The 25,516-nt window shown below is 34.7% G+C and overlaps 1 protein-coding gene across 1 annotated transcript in view; it reads left to right on the top strand.

Annotated features, from left to right (window-relative positions):
* DOP1A (DOP1 leucine zipper like protein A) overlaps positions 1 to 25,516 on the top strand; it is a 98,886-nt gene that overhangs the window by 30,516 nt on the left and 42,854 nt on the right. Inside the window, exons 4-15 of the mRNA XM_037733963.1 lie at positions 3,278 to 3,448; positions 5,486 to 5,675; positions 8,106 to 8,204; positions 14,035 to 14,134; positions 14,918 to 15,000; positions 15,819 to 15,927; positions 17,049 to 17,169; positions 18,629 to 18,748; positions 20,465 to 20,579; positions 20,930 to 20,959; positions 21,323 to 21,556; positions 24,729 to 25,350. Coding sequence (XP_037589891.1) covers positions 3,278 to 3,448; positions 5,486 to 5,675; positions 8,106 to 8,204; positions 14,035 to 14,134; positions 14,918 to 15,000; positions 15,819 to 15,927; positions 17,049 to 17,169; positions 18,629 to 18,748; positions 20,465 to 20,579; positions 20,930 to 20,959; positions 21,323 to 21,556; positions 24,729 to 25,350 — 1,994 coding nt within the window. The remainder of the gene's footprint in view (positions 1 to 3,277; positions 3,449 to 5,485; positions 5,676 to 8,105; positions 8,205 to 14,034; positions 14,135 to 14,917; positions 15,001 to 15,818; positions 15,928 to 17,048; positions 17,170 to 18,628; positions 18,749 to 20,464; positions 20,580 to 20,929; positions 20,960 to 21,322; positions 21,557 to 24,728; positions 25,351 to 25,516) is intronic.

The following is a 25,516-nucleotide window of genomic DNA, read 5'->3' as shown; positions in this document are numbered from 1 at the left end:
AAAAAAAAAAAAATAAAAATAAAGTTTTATAACCTATTACATGATAGAGTACCAGATTGCCTCATCAAGGTTATTTCTTTTTAATGTGATACAGTGCACAAAGATGTTACCAAGAAGGCTAGCAGTGGAGTTTGAATGCATTAAAATGTTTAGGTGGGCATGTAAAGTAAGCTTTTGGTAAAATAAAATAGTTAATTACATACAACATGATTCAGCAATGCTTGGTTTTCTTAACACTATCCTTTGAATGTATTATTTATTACTATTAAAAATACCTTTACTGGCTTTACATACTATCTTTAATGCCCTACAGTATCTGCAGACTAGACAGATACTGTAGAATCATCAGCATTTAGGTGGCAGTTGAAGCCAAGAGAATAATTGAAATTGCCTAGGCACATTGTAAGTAACAAGGAGGGAAAAAGGAAAGTGGGCATTTTGAGAGTATTTAGGAGTCTTAGTATTTAAAGATTAGGTGGGGGAAAGTAGCCAGTGAAAGAGAGTCAGAGATAGGAAATGAACCAAGAGGCTGGACTCAGTGGCTCATGCCTGTAACCCCAGCACTTTGGGAGACTGAAGTGGGTCACCTTCGGTCAGGAATTCAAGACCAGCCTGCCCAACATGGTGAAACCCCATCTCAACTAAACATAATTAGCCGGGTGTGGTGGGAAGTGCCTGTAATGCCAGCTACTAGGGAGGCTGAGGCATGAGAATCACTTGAACCTGGGAGGTGGAGGTAGCGGTGAGCCAAGGTCGCAATGAGCCGACATTGCACCCCTGCACTTCAGCATGAGCGACAGAGACTCCGTATCAAAAAAAAAAAAGAAAGAAAGAAAAGAAAATGTACCAGGAGACAGAGCAATCCTGGAAGTCAAAAGGGAAGACTACTTCAAGAGAATGCTGTAGTTAATAGTATCAAATGTTAAATAAAATAGGATAAGGGTTGAAAATAGAGCATTGAATCTGGCAATTGGTAGACATTGGTGACCAAAATGAGAACAGTTTCAGTGGAGGGGGTAGAAGTATTGTGATTGATTAATGATGGAAGGTAATAAATAGAAGAAATATATATATGTATGTGTGTGTGTGTGTATGTGTGTATGTATATATATATTTATATATATGTATGTATTAACAATTGATAGAGGATGGTGGCTTTAAACCAGAAAGTTACTTAGAATAAAGATTTTGGGGCCGGGTGCAGTGGCTCATGCCTGTAATCCCAACACTTTGGGAGGCTGAGGCAGGCGGATCACAAGGTCAGAAGTTCAAGACCAACCTGGCCAAGATGATGAAACGCTGTCTCTGCTAAAAATACAAAAAAAATTAATCTGGACATGGCAGCAGGTGCCTGTAATCCCAGCTACTCAGGTGCTGAGGCAGGAGAATTGCTTGAACCTGGGTGGCAGAGGTTGCAGTGAACTGAGATCATGCCACTGCACTCCAACCTGGGCGATAGAGTGAGACTCCATCTCAAAAAAAAAAAAAGATTTTGGGGTTTGGTTGTTGCTGTTATTTTTTTCTCATTTTAGAATTTTGAGGAAAGATGTGAGTACATTTGTATTAAAAAACAAAGTTGTCAGTTGAGGAAGAAATACAGAAATTACGGAAAAGAAAAAAGGTAATAGATGAAGCAGGTCCCTGGATAAGCAGATGATGGCCCTGGGGCACATGGAAAAAAGGTACCCTGGAAGAGACGGAGAGACTATGACTGTATCTTTAGATCAAACAGTACCTAAAATGAGAGATGGAAAAGTAGAAAGCTGAAGCCATTCTTGATGATTTCTATTTTTTATAAACTAGGAGCAAGAGAGATTCTTAGTTCATTTGTTCGCCACTTGCTAACTACAGGACACGGTGCTTGAAACTTAGGATACAGAAATAAAAAGATAGTCATGGTCCTTTGTTTTCTGATATTCACAGTCTGTTGAATAAGATATACATTAAGCAATTCAAATAAAGAATGATAAATGTTTTAGTAAGTAAATATTGGGTACTATGAGAACATCAAATAGGGGGCCTAACCTAGTCTAATTAGGAGATAGTCTCCCTAAGGAAATGGCTTCTTAGGCCGAGGCCTGAAAGTTTGGGAATCACTCAGACAAAAAGGCTATAAGTAAGAGATTGGAAATTATATCTGTCAGAGCAGCATATGGAAAGGTATGGACAATAAAAAGAGTGAGCATAGAAGGTTCTGAAAGAAACTAGAAAAGAATTCTTCAGTATAGCTGGAGCAGAGGTTACAGGAGTAAAATTGGTGAGTGTATATGTACTGTACAGAGGTATGTAGTATTCATGTCTTAAAAGATGTTAAAGGCCACATTGGCCATGGGAAATCAGTGAAAGGTTTTATTGAGAGCTGCTTTAGGGCAATAATGAAGCAATACATGTTAAAACATGAAGAGTAAGATAAGATAGCAGCTTCTAGATAGCTATCTAGTGGAGATACAATTTATTATATTCAAAAATTATCTAGGAGAGTGACTTGTAGAGAGAACTTGATGACCTGATAACTGATTGCGGGTTAGAGTAGAAATTGGTTTTTTTGGATCTAGGGTCTCGCTGTGTCACTCAGGCTGGAGTACAGTGGCATGATCACAGCTCATTGCAGCCTCTACCTCCCAGGTTCAAGCAGTCCTTCACTCCCAGCCTCCCAAGTAGCTGGGAATACAGGCACGTGCCACTGTACCCAGCTAATTGTATTTGTTTTTTGTAGAGATGGGGTCTCACTATGTTTCCTGGGCTGGTCTTAAACTCCTGGGCCCAAGCAGTCCTCCCACCTCAGCCTTCCAAAGTGCTTGGTTTACAGGTATGAGCCAACTTAGCCAGGTTAGAGTAGAAGATTTTTAAAGCTACTGAGGAGGCTGAGGCAGGAGGATGGCATGAGTCAAGGATGAGTCCTAGATTTATAGTTTTTGATCAGCCAGATAGAAGCCAGATAGATAGCGATGCCATATTTTGAAATGACAGTTATTACAGGGAAGGCACATGTTTTGCTGGGGCACGCTGGGGAATTCTGTTTTGCAATTGTGAAATATGAGAACTTTGTGAAACAGCTGGGTAGCTATTGGCTTTATAAGTATAAAACTTAGGTGAGAGAACTGGTCTGGTTTAATGGATGTAGTCATTAATATACAGGTATTATTTTAAGCCAATCAGTATAACTTTTTAATCAAAAATAAGTAAAATATTTATACATATAATTGCATATGAATTAGTATTTTATAGTTATTTTGCTTCCCTCTCCCTCTTTGTCCGTATTTTTTTTTTTTAACAGTTCTGGATTATTTCCTCTTCTTGCAAATGCTGCCATGTCTGTGAAACCAACATTGCTCAGTTTGTATGAGATATATTATCTGCCTTTGGGTAAAACACTGAAACCTGGTCTACAGGGATTGCTTACTGGTATTCTTCCTGGCTTAGAAGAAGGATCAGAGTACTATGAGAGGTAAGATCATATTTGGTGCAGTTAGGTAATTGAAGTCATGGATTTGTCAGCAAGCGTCTTTAGGTAAATATGTTTTAACATCACAAATGAATTATTCTAGACAGTTCAGTGTATCACATGAGTAATTCTATAGCAATAAAACATTATTGTAGTTTGTCTAGTCTGTGTATCATACTGAAAACATAGCTAGCAGTAAAAGCATAGACTTCGGAGGTGGATGTACTGAGTGGAAGTCCTGCCTATACAGACACTGATCTTAGGCAAGTTTTTTTAGTGTCTATGAACTTCAGTCTCCTCATCTTTAAAACAAACATAATACCTATTTCTTTGTGTTATTATAGTAAGAAATCACTTAGTCCTTTGCCAAGCACATACAAGTCACTCAAGAAAATTGTGACTGATAATTTAAAATAATAGATAGGACATTTAGATTAATGAAAAGAATGAAAAATTAGTTCATGCAGTAACAATTTTTAAATTGCTAATGGGAGAAAATAGCTTAGTGCCAGTACAGTGCTGTTTTGCTAGCTGTTGACATGGTACTCTTGGTATTTAACTGTTATTTGATCTGTTTGGTGCCCATTATTATTTTTGGGGAGTTAATAATTGTAGGCAATGCATTATGGCATTAAGTATCTCTAATACCTCATTACTAATATTCTTATTTTAAACAACTGAGTTGAGGCAGCAAAAATAGAAAATACCAAACTTTATAAGTAGACTTAATTATTAAATTTAAATATTTTATTCAAGTGCATTGCCTAGTTATTATTTTTCAGCCGCTTCCATCATTCAGTAAGAATCTAATTCTTAATATATTGAATTACCTTTTTAAAGGCTCCTTGCGGAAAAAATAATTTTGTCCTCAAAGTTTGAAGCTTATCACTTGTTTTAATTAATTTTACTTTTTTTGTTATTTTCCTACAGTTTCATAAATGTAATATGAAATTGTTTCATTTAGCTTATAAAATAGTTTTGTTTAAAACTGTCATTTTTCTCTTAAGGAAGCATGGACTTGATACCAATTATAACTCTGCTAGTTACAATTGAAAATTTTATAGAAGTTGAATAATGATCTTTATAACTGTGGTATTCCCATGATTTACCTTGTTAATGTTTTGCTAGTTATTTCATATAAGTTCTATGAAAGGATTTGTAAATGTTATTCTTTTACTATGTAGGTAAATTAAGGGCCAGAAGAAATTACAGGGTTAGTTTTAAGTAGCAAGTAAACAGTAGAACTCATCAAATTCTCTTCACTATACTACAGTGTAATAGACTTTCATGTATTGCATTGTTTATCTTATATTGAAAACAAATCAAAAGTAATTTTTTTCAACTTTTATTTTGGATTCAGAGAGTACATGTGCAAGTTTATTACATGGTTATATTGCATGATACTGAAGTTTGGGGTTTGGATGATCCCTTTACCCAGGTAGTGAGCTTACTATTTAATATGTTTTTTTTTAGCCCACTCCCCTTTCTTCCCTCCCTTAAAAAGTAATCTTTAAGTGTATTTCTTATTAAAGCATTAGGTATCTTTGATTTTGTCATAGATCTAATTCATTGAAGTTTTGAACTATATAATGATTTCAGAAAGATTTGAAATGTCTTTTGAAGATTTCGTAGAAAGCCAACAGACCATATATTCTATAGGTTACTATTAACTGAAATGTATGTGGTGTTTTAATACTTAGAGTACTATAACAGCCCAGTGAGGTAGGTTTGTGATGTCTTGTTATGTTTGTTTGTCTTGTCTTGTGATGGAGTTTTTTTGTTGTTGTCTCTTCATTTTACAAATGAGGAGACTTAACTGAAGAACAATGAAGTGACTTCCTCAACATATGTAGTTAGTAAATGGTGGAGCCAGGACTTAAAGTCAGTCTTCTGACTTCTTTCAGTCATCACACTTGTTTCTAGGGTGGAACATACAACTATAGCATGGAAGTTTGCATACATTCTGGGAAGAAAGTGATTTATTTTTAAAAAGATGAAATTAAATGTTTCCCTTTTTAAACCACTTTATTTATACCTCAGAACAAATACGTTGTTGGAAAAGGTTGCTGCTGCTGTGGACCAGTCGGCATTCTACAGTGCCCTGTGGGGTAGCCTTCTCACCAGTCCTGCTGTGCGTTTACCTGGAATCACATATGTTCTTGCCCATTTAAACAGGAAGCTTTCTATGGAAGATCAACTTTATATCATTGGCAGTGATATTGAGCTAATGGTAGGTCTAAAAATATGGTTGCTCATTTCACAAATATTTCCTTAGAACCAGACACTATTCCAGACGTGCACTGAGGATTGTATAATGAACAGTTTCCATTTTCATGGAGCTTACATTTTTCAGATCTCTCAAGTTGTATACTCCTTAAAATACAAAATATTTCCATCGCCCTTAAAAGTCCTCCATGCCTCTTTTTAGTCTCTCCCCTTCCTCTATACTCCCAGGCCCTTTGAAACACTGATCTGTTTACTGTTTCTATAGTTTTATTTTTTCTAGAATGTTACATAAATCATACTGTATATAAGTGGACTCATTTTTTGTGATCTTTAGATCCATGTTGGTCAGACTGGTCTTAAACGCCTGCCTTGCCCTCCGAAGGTACTGGGATTACAGGCATGAACCACTGCACCCGGCCTGTGTGCATGTACCATTAATCAGCTAATGGACATTTGGGTTGCTTCTGTATTTTGGCTGTTAAAAATAATGCCCATTGAACACTCATTTATGAGTTTTAGTATGGACATGTGTTTTCATTTCTTTCAGGTGTATACCTAGTAGTGCCATTTCTGAGTTTTTTGGTACCTCTGTTTAGCTTTTTGAAGAATTGTCAAATTTTTGCCAAAGTGACTGCACCAGTTTTTATTCCCACTTGGAGTATATGAAGATTTCAGTTCTGTCACATCATTGGCAACACTTGTCTTTTTTATTATACTTCTCCCAGTGGGTATAAAGTATTGTCATTGTGGTTTTGATTTGCATTTCCCTAATGACTAATGAAGAACATATTGTGATAATTGGCTATTTGTATATCTTCTTTGGATAAGTTTCTGTTCAGATTCTTTGTCCATCTTAAAAATTAGGTTATTTGCCTTTTGTTGTTGAATTGTTGTTGATTTATCATATATATGATTTGAAAATATTTTCCCCTATTCTGTAGATTATCTTCCCATATTCTTGATAGGGTCCCTTGAAGCAAAAAAGTTTTAATTTTGATCAAGTCCAGTTTATCTAATTTTTTTTCTCTTGCTACCTATGCTTTTGATATTATATTTAAGAAACCATTGTCTAATCCAAGGTATCAGAGGTTTACTCTTTTTTCTTCTAATGTGTAAATTTATTAGAAATTGCCAAACTATTTCCAAAATGGCTATGCTTTTTAAATTCAGGTTTTAAAATATACTGTTACATTTATTTTTAATGACTTAATGTAAATTTTAAACAAATCTTTTTTTACTTATTAAATAAATGACACACATGGAAAAACGTGCAAAATATCACAGTCAAAGGAATATTCTAATATTCAAAGAGCTATAGATAATATGAATAATCAAGTAGAAAATGGATTTGAGTCGATAATTAAAGGAAATAAACATAATTCAAATATAAAGAGATGATCTATATTGTAATAAAGAAATAAAAGTTTAAACTACACCAACCCAGTTTTCATGTCTAAAAAAAAAAAAATGGGAAAAAAAAATGTATTGCTAAGCAAGCGTGTGGAGAAACAAATTGTCATGCAAACTTCGTGGGAATATAAAGTGATAGAAACCTAATACAAAGCATTATGCTATTTATTTATTTATTGACAGTCTCACTTTGTCACCCAGGCTGGAATGCAGTGGCAAAATCTGGGCACGCTGCAACCTCCGCCTCCAGGGCTCAAGCAACTCTCTTGCATCAGCCACCGAGTAGCTGGGATTACAGGAATGCACCACCATGCCCATCTAATTTTTGTATTTTTAGTAGAGACAGGGTTTCACCGTGTTGGCCAGGCTGATCTCCAACTCCTGACCTCAAGTGATCCACCCACCTTTGCCTCCCAAAGTGTGTTATTACAGGCGTGAGCCACCACACCTAGCAGTATTATGCAATTTAAATTGTAGCTGCACATACCTCCAAGACCTGGCAATTCTATTTTGAGGGATTTATCTTAGAGATGTAGATGTATATTATGTAAATATTATATATTGCAACGTTATTTACAATAGTAAGTGCTTAGAAACAGTGTAAGTGCACATGATTAGAAGCTTGGTTGACTAAGTTAGAGTTCATTTACAAAATAAAATACTTTGGCCCTTAAGAAATGAAGCTTTATGTAATAATAAAGGAAGATCTCTGAAACATGTTAAATGAAAAAGGCAGAGTTTAGAATATATGTATGTGTTTTTCTTGTATTTGCAGAAGATATTAGTAAAACTGTTGCCTACAAAAGGGAAATTGAATAGTTGGAAGTTTTGCTGTATAGTCTTTTGTACTTCTTAATTTTTATACTGTCATGATGTGTTTACTATTCAAAATAATGTAAATATCTTTAAATATTGATTAGATCCTCAGAAGCATACTTTTGAGAAAATTAAGAGTTGTTACATTTTTATGGCAAAAAATTCCCAGTGTAATAGACAATAGATGTTAAAGATGCTGTTATTTCAGGTAGAAGCAGTAAGTACTTCGGTGCAGGACTCAAGTGTCCTTGTACAGAGAAGCACACTGGACCTCATACTCTTCTGTTTTCCATTCCACATGAGTCAGGTAAAATATTAATGCTGATATTAATATAAAGCATTCTTGGAAAACTATAGATTGATAAAATATGTAGTTATTTTTTAAAGGCATGTATGTTGAATTCTTGTATAAATCAGTAAGCACATAGAAAATAAGTTCCTTTTTAAGGAGTGGAATTTGTCATGAAAAAAAGAAAAACTAAAGAAAAAACTCCGCTGATTTTATAAGAATGTGGTAATTCAAGTAGATTATTTCATACTTTTGAAAAAAGTTTTAACATATAAAAAGCAAGAGGTTTTCACTCCTAACTCTGAGTAAGCCTAGACTGAGACGCAGGCCTTCTACCCAGCCATCATCTGTACTGATGTTATGTTATCTTGTTATGGTGATTTTAACATGCGTGCCAGACTCTTAGCAGAGTTGACTATAACTTAAGAGCCAGCCACATGTTTGTTTACTCACTGTGATACTGTTTTTTTTTGGAGACAGAATCTCACTCTGTCACCCAGAATATAGTGCAGTGTCGCCATCTCAGCTTACTGCAACCTCCACCTCCCAGGTACAAGCACTTCCTTGCCTCAGACTCCAGAGTAGCTGGGATTACAGGTGTCTGCCAACACACTGGGCTAATTTTTGTGTTTTTAGTAGAGATGGAGTGTCACCATCTTGGCCAGGCTGGTCTTGAACTCCTGACCTTGTGATCCACCCACCTCAGCCTCCCAATGTGCTGGGATTACAGGCGTCAGCCGCCATGCCTGGCCTTGTCACTGTGGTATTTATTACAAATAAGTTGCACTTATTTGTAATAAGTACAACTAATTTGACAGATCATAAATGAAGATCATTCCCAGAACTTAATTTAATCAGTGCCCTCATTTTAAAAGAGATTATCTAAATTCCTTTGAGTTCTAAACTTTGATGAAGGTGATTTACAGCACCAGAATATAGGCATTCAGAGTGGTAGAACTACATACCCAACAAAAGTAATAAGATATTGAGACTAACTACCTTGGAAAAGTAAATTTATTCCTAAAAAGATATTAGTTGAAGAGACTATTATTTGAGTTTTTCATAAGAACTGTGATTAATTGATAACTGTAGTGAATTTTCATTATGACTGGACAATTTTTTATTCATTATTATTTCTTTTACTTTGATGTTGAAATGTTAATAACTTAAATAATTCTACACTTTATTGTCTATACTGTCACTCACTGGAGTGTAAATCACTCTCTGTTTCTATTTTGAGTCTTTGACACTTAAACCAAGGGACTTTATTCTACTCTTTGGGTTTTCACAAAAAACACCTGTTGAGTCAACTCAGCATAATCTAAATTTAGCAAATCTCTAGTATAGCAATGGCCAAACAGCCCAAAAGATAAGAAAGGTTTTTGCTTTGTCTTAGAAAACAAAGAATATGCCAAAGCAAGATATGTAATCCGAAAGTCTAAAATTTGTGCTGACTGGATCTTTAGCCAAAAAATTTATTGACTTTCACTCTTGAACTTTCCAATTGCTTTCTTACCTTCTAAATATTCAACATCATTGGACCCTCAGTTGATACATGTTTCAGCAAGATCTGAGGAATTAAGTCATAGTAGACTCAAGAACTTAATTTGTAATCTTAATATTATTATCAGTGTTTCCTAAAGCTTTTTTCAGCTTGTTCTTTCTTACTCTACCTTCTCTGTATTCCTACCAGCTAAAATGTTCTAGATTCTTACATTCTGTAATATGTATTAAGAAAACAGTAGCTTTGTTGAATGTGTTTTTTAAAAGTACACACTCAATTCTAATAATCTTGTAATTCTAATACTTTTCTCCCTGTTAAAACTCACTCTTTCAATGAAGAGACCCCCTCCAAACAGGCTTTGTGTGAGCAACATGGCTGTTTATTCACCTAGGTGCAGGCGAGCTAAGGCCAAAAAGGGCATCAGCGAAGGGTGGTGGGATAGGAATTGGTTTTATAGGTTGGGGCAGATCTTTCGGGGAGGGGGCAGGGGTGTTGGAATAAGATCAGTTACAGTGGCGGGAGTAGGGGCAAGGAGTATATATTACCATAATTTCAGTTACAGTGGTGGGTGGGGTAAGGCATAAGAGTAGTTAAGATGGCAGGGTTGGGTGAGGAGTACTCACATTATTATAAGAACAGTTAAGATGACGGGATGGGGTGAGGGGAAGCTTATGTCCAAGGGAAGCTCTGCAGGCTTGGGGTGGGGGGTGAGGGGTGGAGGGTGATCAGCTGAGACAGGCAGGATTTTAGCCTTTCTGGGTCCAAACTTGCACATGGAGACCTGACACTCCCCACTACACCCAATTCTAATACAGTTCTCCCTATTACTGTACCAAACTGAATAAGGATTATGATGTAGTCACCTTAGTTTCCCACTTTCCCTCTTTCTGTGTCTTGCAGATTCTTGGCAAGTATGGATTGTATTATAATTGTAACTTAACAGTACCTTCATTACCATATCCCAAAAGGATGATTGCTGTTAGGAACTTTAGCAGTGGGATGGACTGCTACATTTCTTTTACTTGTTTCCTGGAAAGCACACCCAAATCTGTAGTACTTATACTTTGAGATTATAGTAGACTTTTTTCATATTAGAAATAGATGGTGATATCAGTTATAATCAAGAAGCAACTTTTTAAATTTTTTAATGGACATGAGTTATATATATTTATCCTGTACAACATGATGTTTGAAATACATATACATTCTGGAATCTGTAAATTGGGCTAATAAACATTCATTACTTCACACTTAATTTTTACAGTGAGAACACAAAATGTATTCGGAGCAGTTTTAAAGAATACAGTACATTGCTAACAACTATAGTTACTATGTTGTACAGTAGGTCTTTTTGAACTTATTTTTCCTATCTGAAATTTTTTATCCTTTGACTAAAATCTTCTGCTTCCTGCTTAAGAGAGTAGTTTTTCTCGCAAAATAAGATGGGGAGACATTTGTACTTTTTAACATTTTGTGACAATATAATCCTTTATCTGATGTTGATTAGATCGGAAGTTCTCAGATACTTTAGTTGAAGAGCCCCATTACACTCTTTAAAAATACTGAAGGTCCTCAAAAATCTTTTGCTTGTATTGGTGAGATCTGTCTATGTTTATCATATTAGAAATTACAACTGGCAAATTTTAAAATATTTACTGATTAACAATAACAGTTACTATATTAGCATAAATAACATTTTATGTAAGTAACTGTTTTCTAACATATAAAAAAAATTAGTGAGAAGCATTGTTTTGTATATGTGCAAATTTCTTTATTGTCTGGCCTAATAGCAGAAAGCAGAGTGCTTTACATCTGCTTCTGCATTGTCTTTTGTGATTTGTTCTTTTGGTTAAAGTATATGAAGAAAATCTGCTCTCACATTGATATATAGCTGGAAAATTGAGAAGTATTTCAGTAGCATTTTATGTTAAAATTACGTGTTCTTTGATATTATACCAAATTTTGCAAGCTGTAGATTTTCAAAATTAGTTACAATATTGAGTCTTAAACCATATAAATGAACTTTTCATGTACTGTTTCATTAAAATCCACTGACCTATCATGTACTTTCAGTGGATCTTTCAGTCATACATGCTTTTGTAATGTCATGATTGGATATTTAGGAAATACTGGCTTACTGAATTATGCAGATTTTCCGAATGTTTTCACATTTTATTATACTATACCAATCATGTTTATTTCTGTTGCCACTGATCTCATCAGTGAAGATTCTTAGATATGGGGAGAAACTTTTAAGCCCAGTATTGAGAAGCTTTCAAGCTAGTTCAAATCAAAATAGTACAATATCGGCGGATGTGGTGGCTCACAGCTGTAATCCCAGCACTTTGGTAGGCCTGGGCGAACAGATTGCTTTAGGACAGGAGTTCGAGTCCAACATGGTGAAACCCCATCTCTAATAAAAATACAAAACCTAGCTGGGCGTGGTGGCACATGCCTGTAACCCCCAGCTACTTGGGAGGCTGAGGCAGCAGAATTGCTTGAACCTGAGAGGGAGAGGTTGCAGTGAGCCAAAATCACACCACTGCGTTCCAGCATGGGTGATACAGCGAGATAATATCTCAAAAATACACACACACACACACACACACACACACACACATTTATATACACACTCAGTTTCAATCCAAGTGCAAGTTTTCTATAATTTTAATTTCTCTTGGAAGCTCAACTTTTATTATTTGTCACGATTAATATTATTTTCCTTGAAATGACAGGCTCACTTTGAGAAAATGACGACAAAATGCCCAAGTCTGCATAATCATAGTCGGTGTTAGTAATTCTTTCAGGTAAAAAATGACATTCTGTGAGAAAGCTGGTAGTTAAGCTCACAACCCAGTTACACAATTGGTTTTCCTTGAGACAACTATCATACTTCAGTATACATCAGAAGTACTTTGAGTGTATCTTTCACTTTATTACACAGAATATTGAAAGACATGCACTCAAAGATTGATATATAAGAAAACAAATTTATACTGTTTTAACAACACTTTTAAATGGAACTGACTTCTTTTTTTTGTTTTTGATTTTACTGCAAGTACATGGCAGTAAACATATAATGATTACCAGTATAGTGGGTGCCACTGCTGTGCTGCTTCTTTTCATGCTAAGGTGCATCAGGGCAAATGTCAACAGAACAAAAAGCCCCATAACATCTTGGTATTGTTATGAATATGCATAGTTTTATTTGTTATGAATATGATTAGTTTTTATTTTGTGGACCCCCTGAAAAACTCTTAGAGATACCCAGGGGTCTTGAACTGTACTTTCAGAATCACACAGTTCAATAGAAGACATTCGTGTTCAAAGGAGTGAACCTAATTTGTCAATTGTTGGTGATCTGTATCATCTCAATTATTTCTCTAAGATTCCTCTAAAATAAATGATCTGGGTAAATCCTTTCTAATTCTAATTCTATCAAAGAAGCATGGTATAGGACAAAGTTCACTGGTCTATGATTAAGGAGAAGTGAGTTCTCCATCTAGCTGGGGCACTTAACCAGGGATTTGAATTTGGCTAAGCACTTAGCCAAAACCTCCAGAACCTGTGAGGGTTAGGTTCTTTATTTATAGAGTGGTTGCTAAATTAGTTTCCCCATTTTCTTCCAATTCTGATTCCAAGATTCTATTGTAAAGTAGTTTATCTTAAAATTAATAGCAAGTTAGTTGCATTTCTTCTATTTTGATTTTTATAACTTTACCTCTTTTAGCTATAACCAGATCTCCTTTAATCATTTTTTAAATATTGAATTCAGGATATTGAGAAAAAAGAAAAAAAACTCTTAAAAAGATCTGGAAGAAAATGAGAGGAAAATTAAGATTTGTTAAAGCTGAGTGATTGCTGGAAAATGGTTTATTTTGTTGTTTTCTCTATTTTTCGGTATGTTTAAAATACTACAGGATAAAAATTTTTAAAAAAAATAAATGACTTTGAGTTGATGAAGTTAGAGACCTTCTAAGTTTATAGTCAGTTGACAACATTGTAAATGTGAAAGACTAATGGCATATGATTTTCTTATGTCTGTCCCATCTTGCTCCATTTTATTTATTTTATGTCAGAATTTGCTTTATATAAAAAACTTTAAACTGGAAGTTGAAATAATTAAGTTACAGTGTCAGTTATACAACTAAATAGCCATGTTACCTATCTTTCTTCTTGTTTCCTAATCCGTAAAATGGAAGTAATAATTTCTGTGTTTGAAATAATATATGAAAGTACTCCATATACCCTAATGTTCTGAGCATATTGCAAAGCATTTTTTAAAGAGAAAAAACATAATATATATTGTATATTGTTAAGTATAACCATATTCCTAACTTTCAGGCCACTCGTCCGGATATGATTAGGATCTTGTCAGCAGCCCTTCATGTAGTACTAAGGAGGGATATGTCTCTGAACCGAAGACTTTATGCATGGCTTCTTGGTAGGTACTTGATGTCTTCAGTCATAATTGGGAAAAAATGGAGGGAGATTTGTCATGTATCAGGATTACCAAGTTGTATGTATGTCCTAAATTTAAACACTAAGATTTCTTGTGTAAATGGACAATAAAAGTATAAACAGTGTTAGTTGTGTATTACATGAAGAAATTTCAGAAGCTTCATGGTTGAATAGGCTATTTGAATCCATAAAGTCATGTTGCCTAGTCCTTAATTTGTTTTTCCCATTACAAATTGAGGTAGTTGTACTTTAAGTTAGTAGGCAAACAAGGATGAGCTAATAAAATGCTGGCATACTGTCCAAAACTCTGAAGTCATGAAAGGAATCAGGACTAGTACCATTGTCTTACACATCATACGAATGTCCCGCTCAGGCATTAATACATGTGTACACTTTGATCTTCCATGTTTTTTGTGTGTTTTGCCTGTCTTCACAACTCTTCACTCCCTAGAGTGAGGGGACATAATGTAACTTATTGAGGATGTTCTGCATATTCAGTTATTTCACTGTTAGTAAAATTGGCCTAAAAACAAAGGATAATTCTGGAAGAATACTATGATACTTATGTATTGGTTTCCCTTTATTAAACTATCTAAAATGATCTCTCTTGCTGACATTGAATGGGCTACTAATTGGTAAGTGTTTAGTGCTGTTTTTGAGATTTTGCTGTTTTGGTATTTAGTGAACAACAGTTTTGAGAATTCCTTTTTAATTAATTTTGTGATTTGTTTCCCTGGAGGTTTTGATAACAATGGTGCTATCATAGGACCCAGAAGCACAAGACACAGTAATCCAGAAGAACATGCCACTTATTATTTCACTACATTTTCAAAAGAATTATTGGTCCAGGTAATGAATATTTTCATTATTCTTTGGTCACTTACTGACCACTAAAGTTACTGAAAAAGTGTAAGACGAGGTCCTCCCTTAATTGATTTTACAGTTGAAAGGGTGGAGACAAAACTTACAAATATCCCAAGAATGTGTATAACATGAAAATGCATGTAAAGTGATAAATAATCATATGTTAGACTACCACCTAAGACAAAAGATTTTTTTCTCTTTGTTTTCATTACTTTATTAAAACATAGTTGCAGCTTCCCACCTCTCTGCCCTGTGAAAGTTGGAGCTTTTCCAAAAATGAGTCAGGACCTGGGCTTTTTCTTGTGAAGCTCTGGAGAAGTTTATTTTATTATTATTTTTATTTGAATTATATTTGTTTAAGGTATTTCAAATAAACAAGAAAATACATGGTATCTGAAGCATTTTTAAAGGAGTGAGGTTATAAGAATATAGTTATTAAGTCTGGAAAAATAATCGCCTAACAGCAGATACTGCAGTGATAATGTGGCGTAGTTTGAGAAGGATTATCTTAAATAAAAATTCATCTGTAAGGAAAACACTTGGCTTATGAATATGTTTTTCTAAATTTGCTTTGATATTCCACTATGTTTAAAGTAAATTTAGACAGTTTTTTTCTGAAGGTAAATAAAAATATTTTTTTCCTAGCAGCATAAGAAGGCCAAGGTTGGTGAAAAGGCTTCAGAAAAGCAATGGGTGCATAAATCTCCATTACATATGGTTACATTTAAAAGTATTTTTTCTTAAGGAAAAAATCTTTGAATATGTTCATTTAAATGACCAGTGTGTACTTTCCTTTTTTAAAGGCAATGGTGGGAATCTTACAAGTGAATGGATATGGAGAAGAGAGCACTCTAATGCAGGATCTAAAGCCTTTTCGAATTTTAATCAGTTTACTGGACAAACCTGAGCTAGGTAATATATACTCTCCTAGGGCATAAGGTTATGTGTGGTACTTTGTGTTAATAAGAAAATAAAAAGAGTCATCAAGGAAATTGTTATATTTTGAGGTGGCTGTTAAGTTTAAGTTCTCAACAATTTCTTAAAGTTCACTCTTTGAAGTTAAGATACAGATATTCATCCAGCTGATACATTATTATGTTTGTCCTGTGCTATGTATGTAGCAGAAGGAATCACTTTAAAGATGCTATTTAAGCTTCTCTTAATCCTGATTATGTTACTGAAATTGAAACATTTATCTATCATGACCAATTTATAGTTCAGAGAATCCAATGACTTGAGAAAAAATATTTGTGATGTGAACTTTTTCTCCACATTCCCTTTATTTTGTATGTTGTCTCTTTATTCTTTGTGTATTTCTTACATATTATGGCACTTGAGACCGAAATCAGGAAAAATCGTAAATATTTGCAACAATAAAATGAAATCATAAAGTATGCAATTTCTTCAAATTATATACAGATGTGTTAGCAGATGTCTTCTCACCATTTCTTAAAAATGAAAAAATTTTAAATGTAAGAATAACTTGAGTTGTATAAATTGTCTTGAGAGGCTTTTTGGCTATTATAACAGATGAAACTCGGGAACTTTTTTAAGGAAATGATATCTGTAATAGCAAGAAAATTTAGCCTTATGCATTTTAGTATTAATAGCAGTAATTATGAGTAGCATTTGTTGAATATTCATTATATTTTAGAAATTATGCTACTCATCTTACAAATATTTTTTCTAACCCTTAACAGTCCTGTAAGCTTTGGTATTGCCCTCATTTTGGTTGAGGAAACTAAAGCTCAAAAAAGTTAAATAGCTTGTTCAAGGTAACAGAACTATTAACTGGCAAAACCAGTTTCTCTGATTCTGTAACTTCTGTTGTGTTAACCTGCACTTTAAATATTTGTTTAATTATGTAATGTTTTATATTACCATCTCAAAAAATGTGAATTTAGCTTAGCTTCTGAAGAAATATTATTTTAAAAATACTTGTTTTTAAAGCATTGTTTAATTAGGCCAATTTTCAGATAAGCATGATTTGTTCATGCCAATTAATTAGTGTCTAATTTGCATATTAATTTTAGGACCTGTAATTCTAGAAGATGTCCTGATTGAAGTGTTTAGAACATTGTATTCTCAATGCAAAGCAGAGTTGGATCTTCAAACAGAACCACCCTTCAGCAAGGATCATGCTCAGTTAAGCAGGTAGATTATAAAAAAAATTAAATATGACTTAAAGATATAGTATGTATTCTCTTAATAGAAACTTGAAGTGTTAGTAATAACTCGGATCATATTCTATGAAGTTTGTGTTCTAATAAGTTAAAATATAACTGTAATTTGGTAATTTATTATAATTAACTACATTGTAATCTTTCAAACAGACACTTAACAGCACGATGTCAGAACCACCACAGTCCAGACAGGGTTGGTTGTTAATCTCACCTGTTTAAAATCTAAAAAATTAAATTTTACTAGTTAATTTGAAGATACTGGCTCCAGGAAATTTACTTACATTTACCAAACTCACAAGAAACTAATTGCCACATATTAGTAATTGGAGTTGTAACAAATCAGGTGTATGTGTGTATGTGTACATGCATACATAGGACAAGTCATGTAACAGCATGTCCTGTTTTCTAATCAGGAATAGATGCTGACAAAATTTTTTTTCTTCTCTACATTAAGCAGACCAACTCTTTTCCCGTATCATCTGTCACTGTAATATGGCAAAGGTTCCAAAACTACAGTTTTGTTTTTTACATAGTTTGCATTTAATTGGTGTCTTCTTGGTGAGACTTTGGAGCTACTCTGAGCTTTCCTAAAACATATATATACATGTAAATGTTTTAAGACAGTTTTTAATTTCTGGTGATATAATCCCCTGTATTTTTTGTTGTAGAAGTTAGCATTAACTAACCTGGTACTCTTTTTCATTCTGTATGCTATCTATCTGAGAATTGATATCACCCATAGAGTATTTAATTAGTCTTCTTCTGTGACATACTAGTTGTATTGACAGTACCTCAGTATATAAAGACAGTTGTTTTAATTGTTAGAAAAGACAAGAAGAGAAAATAGCTAATAGGCTAAAGGGTTGCCACTTGAAATAACAGTTATTTTTTCCTGATGCAATTTCAGTAATAATGGCTATTAACAGCACTAGTTTGTTTTGTTGTGGTTGTTTTTCAAACTAAGAATAATTTGATCGAAGCTGGTCAAAAGAAACTAAACCTTTCTTAAGAAAATCCTGAATGGCACAGGGAAGCAGATAAAATTCTTGAGAATTAAGGCTGTGAAAATCAAATCACTACTCAGTTTATATGTGCCAAGGGAAATAAAAGAATTTTGCCAAATTAACAGTCCCACACTCTAATAGTTCAAAAAGAACATCTTGTTCTTTGTCTTTTTTATTCAGCAATTATGCAAGGCTAATTTCTGATCTTGACCACATATTTGAGTTACAAAAATTCAAATTTGGAAAAATAACTGCACATACAGTAATAGGGGAGTGGCAGTAGATAAAAATTGTTTGTTGCAGTCTTCTTACTAGCACATTTTCTAGCAACTACCTAGGAATATGTACTGGCATTGCACTCAAATTTAAATTTGAAAAAATAAATGTTAATATTTTTTAGTTTTGTTTTCTTTTCTCTTTTTCCAGTAAATTAAGAGAAAATAAGAAAACAGCAGAGCTGATTAAAACTGCCAACCTTCTCTTTAATTCCTTCGAACCTTATTATATGTGGGATTATGTTGCACGTTGGTTTGAAGAATGTTGTAGGTATGTTGAACTTTCATTCCTTTTAATTTAGTAACATCCAAAACTAACCTTTATTTTTAAGTTGTTAAATTTAGTGAATGTTCTTTTATATGTTCTACTACTAGCAACTATTAGTTACTTATTATCCGTAATTGACTCTATGTTGTCACATAGGCTATAAACTCATTGATCATATAACCTTAGAATTGGAAAGGAGTTTAGAGATCACTTATTCATACACCAGAGTAGATTAAAGATTTCCCTCTTCAGTCTATAGTAATCCAGTTTTTTATTGTGTAGAAAAGATAGCAAATTTTTGGCTACTGCCTCAGCACACTTTCCCAAAAGAATTTTCACTTTGATTAACAAAAAACTTCTTGGCCTGACTTGTGTTTTTAAAGCCATTAGAACTAATTCATACTGTCACTGGCAAGTGATAAAAGCCTTCTACCCCTTGGGAAATAAAGCCAAAAATATGTCTGAAAACCCTAGGATACCAGTGAGCCTGTGTGGAATCTCTGTCTGGCTGCTACACCATATCCTCTCAACCAGATTAATCACTCAAAGCTCAGAAGCATGTAGTCAAAATGTAATTGTGTATGATCTTGCATTAGAAGTCTTTTAATAAAAAATGTAGTTATTGCTCCTATACATTAATCTCTAATGGTTTAGAAAGTTCTTGGCTTATTCAGCAGATGTTGAACACCCAGCTAAAAAGCATCGTGCTAGGCAGAAAGACAGTCCCTGTCTTCAAAGATCTTATAGTGAGAACAAATAAGACATGCACATGTATATTCCTAGTATTAAATGAAAAATTACAAATGTCTTAATAGATTACAGGAATGCAGAGGAATCATATCTTTGTGCCACCTGGTCCTACTCTGAGATTTTTCCTTCCACATTCAGAAATGCACACATCCACACTTCTTCAGCCAATCTGTACCATTCTCTGAAAGTTAGAAAGTTATCTTTCATGCTGCTGAGGCTTCACTTGTGCTATTCTTTCTAAAATACTCTTCCCCCTTGCCCATCTGCTGAAAGCCTATGTAGAGGTTACCCACCTTTCCTTCCTTGACTGCCTCAAATCTCCTATCAGAATCAATGCCTCTGACACTGGCACATTGTTGCATTTATTTGTCTACATGCTTATATTCTTGTTGGTCAGGGACTATATTATATTCTTTATGTCTTAAGAGTGTAGGGCAATGTATAGTCATATAGGATTTCTATGATTTAATATGTATGTTGGAGGAATGATCTCTACTACTTGGGTCAAAAGAGGCTTCCTGGAGGAGGTAACATTTGATCTCAGACTTGAAGGACAGATTCATTCTGAACATGGGAAAATGAGATTGGGGAGGAAAGTAGTACACAAGAACAAATGAGCCTGTTTTAAGACCCCAGTGTTAGAAATCAAGTAGCAATTAATCAATGTTAACTGGGAGGTGACATCTGTAGTAGAAGCAGTGGGAAATAAGTCCCAGAAAGTGAGATCCATTCAGAACACTTCAAAGTGCAGGATGGGAGTTGCAGGGACAGGTTCAGCCTAGGAATCTTGCTTTGAGAATTTTCCACATAAAGATACAGTGTTCTAGGGGAAATAGAATATGTCATCACAAAAACATTACTGTGTGTGACCCAATATTGACTTGGCCTTCATTAGAAGGATGATGATGCTGTCACAGGTATTCACATCACTTGACAGTATACTTAATAAAGTCAATTTTGTCCTTTTAGGAGGACACTGCATGCCAGACTTCAGATTGGGCCTGGAGACAGCAGCGACTCATCTGAATTACAGCTGACCAATTTCTGCTTACTGGTGGATTTTTTGTTGGACATAGTTTCTTTGGTAAGACTACCTTGGTAAGAAAATATCAAGGAAATCTAATAATGCAGTTCAAATATTTCATGTTGGAGGCAAGCCTTATCTTTAGATACATTTCATCTTTAAAATTAAATTGATTTTTTCCTCTTGTAAGCTTTTCTTCATAAAATCTTTTAAGTGTTTTGTCTTTTGACATATACACATAAAAAATATATGGAGTATATGTCATAATTGCATGTTATAAAATCTTAACTGTTTAGTGTATAGTGGTCTAATGCTGCATTTATATTAACATATTTCTATTAAATGAAGACTGTTGGAAATCTTTTCCCTTCTGTTTTCTCTCCTCACTTCTTTGCTTTCTCATTTTGAAGCCTACTAGAAGTATGAGGGTGCTGTGTCAGGTACGACATTCAGCCTGTTTTGTTTTTAAATGATTCTGTTTACTTTTGTTATGTTATAATTTTAATAATGTAGCAGATAAAATTGGGGTTCTTTTATAATATATGCTTTGCAATATTTAAATTGAGAATTTGGGATTAGAAATTTTATAAGGCATCAGTAATAAAATGTTAAGAGCATGATGAGTATAAAACATTAAAGAGTAAAATTATTGCCTTATTTATATAGTGTTATACAGTGTTAAGAGCATGATGAGTATAAAACATTAAAGAGTAAAATTATTGCCTTATTTATATAGATTTTAAAAATGTAACGTTTGGGTTACACATTGTTTAAACTTTTTTTTATTTCACTTTTATTTTCAGGAGACTTATATTGAAATCCAGACAGAACACTTGCCTCAGTTGCTGCTCAGAATGATTTCTGCCTTGACAAGCCATCTCCAGACATTGCACTTATCTGAACTCACAGATTCACTCAGACTCTGCTCAAAGATCCTTAGCAAGGTTCAACCTCCACTGTTATCTGCTAGCACTGGAGTTGTGTTACAGTTTCCAAGTGGGCAGAACAATTCAGTCAAAGAATGGGAAGACAAAAAGGTAATTTTAACTATTATTTTTGGTATTAGACCATTTACATTTCTTCAAAGCAGAACAGTTACTTGGTAAAATCACTTATACATAAGCACTTAAATAATAGTGAGTCTTTCTTAGATCCAAATGCAGTGTTAGTAGGCTTGTAGGCTTTTGGTTGTAGGGCAGTTTAATCTACATCAGTAATTTTCAATAGAAGTATCATGTGAATGGCATATGTAATTCAAAATTTTCTAGTACCCACATTAAAGTAAAAAACAGGTGAAATTAATTTTAATTATAGTTTATTTAGACAATTGTAGCCAATATGTTATTTCAGTGAGATCTACATAAAATTGATGTCATATAAAAAAATACGTGAGGTAGCTTGAATTCTTTTTTGTACTGTCTTCAAGATCTAGTGAACATTTTACACTTACAGCACATCTTCTTCTGAGTATACAAAAGAGGCTAAAACAAAGGCACCACTCAAAGGTAGGCACAACAGTATAAATAACCAATTAGGGAAGGGTAGGTATATGTAAAATAGATGAAGAGTGGGGATCAATCAGAGGAAGGCATGCCACATGGGAAGACACGTTCTCAATCTGGTCTGTGGATTTATCCAGGACTTGCAGCTAGGCTTTAAACTGTCTTTGGCTTGAAGGTAGGGTTTCACCAGATCATTCCTGGCTGCCTAGGATTTGTCTGCCTCCTACTGCTATCACTGCTAGTTGCTGGCTATCGAGTGGTGAGCTATGCATAGTCTCTGCCCTTCTCTATTCTTTCTTTCTAATTGGGAGACAGATATAAAACAAGTAAGTGGGTGTTTAATTACAGTTGTGATAAATGTACAAAAGAAAATAATCAATGATAGGAATGTGGAAAATAGGGTGACTTGACGTCGGCTGGGGTCAAAGAATGCTTTTTTGAGGAAGGAATGTTTGAGTGAAGCCCTAGAGAGATTGGTGTGGTGAGAGAGGTAAAAAGACAGCACTTGACAGAGGAAGTGTAACAGCCCAGTGGGTTCACCTTCCCTACTGCCTAGACAGAGCTGATTTATCAAGACTGGAAGTACAATGAAGAAAGAGTAATTTATGCAGAGCCGGCTATGTAGGAGCCTGAAGTTTTATTATTACTCAAATCAGCCTCCCCAGAAACTTGGGGATCAGAGTTTTTAAGGATAATTCGGTAGGTGGGGCGGCGGCCAGTGAATTGGGAATGCTGTTTGGTTGGCTCAGGGATGAAATCATAGGGAGTTGAAGCTGTTCTCTTATGCTGAGTCAGTTCCTGGGTAGGGGCCACAGAACTGATTGGCCTGTCCAGATGGGGCCATTCAGTTGTTAGAAATGCAAAAACTTCGGTTCACATAGTGACGTTACCTACAAGAGTAATTGCGGAAGTTGCAAATCTTAGGACCTCTGGAATAATGGCTGGTAACATATAGAATTCCAGACCTTCTGATTCTAACCTGGTAACCTTTCATTTGTTTTACAAAACAATATAGCTTTAAAGTATAAACTAAATTCTTTCCTGGGGCTAGTTCAGCCTACACCCAGGAATGAACAAGGACAGTTGAGAGGTTAGAAGCAAGATGAAGTCAGTTAGGTGTGATATCTTTCACTGTCGTAATAGTCTCAGCTATGATTTCGCAAAGGCTGTTAGGCAGAGACAAGCACCAAGCAGACTAGAGATGCAGCTGTAAGATAGGCAGAGGCCAGGTCTTAGAGGGCCTTGAGCTATTCTAGGGCTTTTATTATTTAGGAACAACGGGAAGGCCCTGAAGGGGAAAAAGCAAATGGCATAATTAAGTTAGTGTATTAGAAAAGTTACTCTGGCTGCCTTGTGAAATGTAGATGAGAAACAGAACAGTTGTGGGAAAACCTGTAGTAGCCCAGGTGAGGGGTGGTGGTAATTTGTACTAAGATATGAGGGGTAAAGATAGAAATGGATGGATTAGCAATATATTTTGGAGGAGAAATAGACTTAATAATAGATTGATAAGGGTAATGATCGCTAACACTTAATGAGTGTTTGCTAGTGCTAAGTATTGTGCCTTGTGCTTTATATATACGGTCATGTAATCTTCATAGCAACTGTAGAATGTAAGAATTATTGTCTCAATTATACATATTAGGAAATGGTGGTTTGGAGAGGTTAAATAGCTTGCCAGGTATCACATAACTAGTGAATGGCAGAGCCCTAGTTGATTCAAGTCCTGGATCCTTAACCCCTCTACTGATAGGAAAGTGGGAAGGGGAGGAGGGGTGGAGAAGGTACCAAGAATGACCCCTAGGTTTTTATGTTACTGACTCAAGGAAAAGTGTGTCGTTCACTGAGGCAAGGAACATTGGATGACACCCAGCTTTGGGCAACAGAGCATTTAGTTCATATATTAATAAGATCACTTTTTGTGATCTTATTCAAATGCAAATTATACTCTGACACAGTCACCCAAGGAATTCTTAGGTATAACTTTTACTTAAACTAAGCCAGAAAATATGCTTGATTTTTATATTTATTCAGTTATAGGAAGGAAAAGGCTAATATAGTTCTACTCCAGGAACTGATTCATTTGTTTGTTTGTTGTAATTGTCTCTTATCTTCCTCTCTAGATTATAAACTATTCCCTTTGTTCCTACTACTTAATACAGTGTCTGGCACATGATAAGAGTTCAGGAACTAGTCACTGAAAGAATGTAAGATTAATAGCAAAGATTTAATTAGTACTTTACATATTTCAATAAAAATTTTACATTCATGTGGGCCTGAACAGATGACCTATTATATTTTATTTGTAGTTATTAATATGTCATTTTTTAACCTTACATATCTCATTCTTTGTATTGTTTATACATTAGGAAAGTGATTTCATGAAGTGAATGAAATAGTCATTTGAAAACAAGGATATAGATCCTAGAGATTTGTATGTATGTATTTTTGTGCTCAATCTAACCTTACATATGCTCTGTATGTAGTCCATAATAAATACTTGGTGAATGAATGTATATTAATGTATTAGAACCGTATCAGTATTTCCTATTGAATACATATAAATCAGTGTAGGAGCTGCTTTAAGAGTTAACAGAATGGATAGATTAAATTGTGAATAATCTAAAATGTCTCTCAAAAATGGCCTTTTCTAATTCCTAATATATCCTTTGCTACTCAGCCTTTTGCTTTCTTAACAATCTAACAGATATCATCAGTTTCTCATGAAAATCCTACTGAAGTGTTTGAAGATGGAGAAAATCCACCAAGTAGTCGATCATCAGAAAGTGGATTCACTGAGTTTATACAATATCAAGCAGACCGAACTGATGACATTGACAGAGAACTGAGTGAGGGGCAGGGACCAGCTACCATCCCAATTGGCAGCACATCCTCTGAGACAGAAACAGCATCCACTGTGGGATCTGAAGAAACCATCGTTCAGACCCCTTCTTTAGACACTCAGGGGACAACAACCCGAAGTGGGAAGACAGCCCAAAAGACTGCAATGCAGTGCTGCTTGGAATATGTCCAACAGTTTCTTACCAGACTTATCAACCTCTACATCATTCAGAGTAACTCTTTTTCTCAGGTTTTGGCTACAGAGCATCAAGGGGATCTTGGTCAAGAACAAGGAGAGACTTCAAAATGGGACAGAAATTCACAAGGAGATGTAAAAGAGAGAAACATAAGTAAACAAAAAACTTCTAAAGAATACCTTTCTGCCTTTCTTGCTGCCTGTCAGCTCTTCCTAGAGTGCTCAAGTTTCCCAGTTTACATTGCTGAGGGGAACCATACGTCAGAGTTACGTTCTGAAAAATTGGAGACTGGTAAGGTCATCTCTCAGTTTTGCTTATATTTCAGTATTTTCTGTAGTATGCTGTTTTTTGTTTTTTTTTTTTAAAGCGGTACTCATTAAAACTGGGTTTTTTTAGCCAGTTTTTTAAGGTTTTAACTTGTAAGGTTTTTTTTTTTTTTTTTTTTTTTTTTTAATAT

Source organism: Cebus imitator, unplaced genomic scaffold (assembly GCF_001604975.1).
Source record: "Cebus imitator isolate Cc_AM_T3 unplaced genomic scaffold, Cebus_imitator-1.0 Scaffold558, whole genome shotgun sequence".
Taxonomy (NCBI): Eukaryota; Metazoa; Chordata; class Mammalia; order Primates; family Cebidae; genus Cebus; species Cebus imitator.
This window is presented reverse-complemented; position numbering and strand designations above follow the sequence as displayed.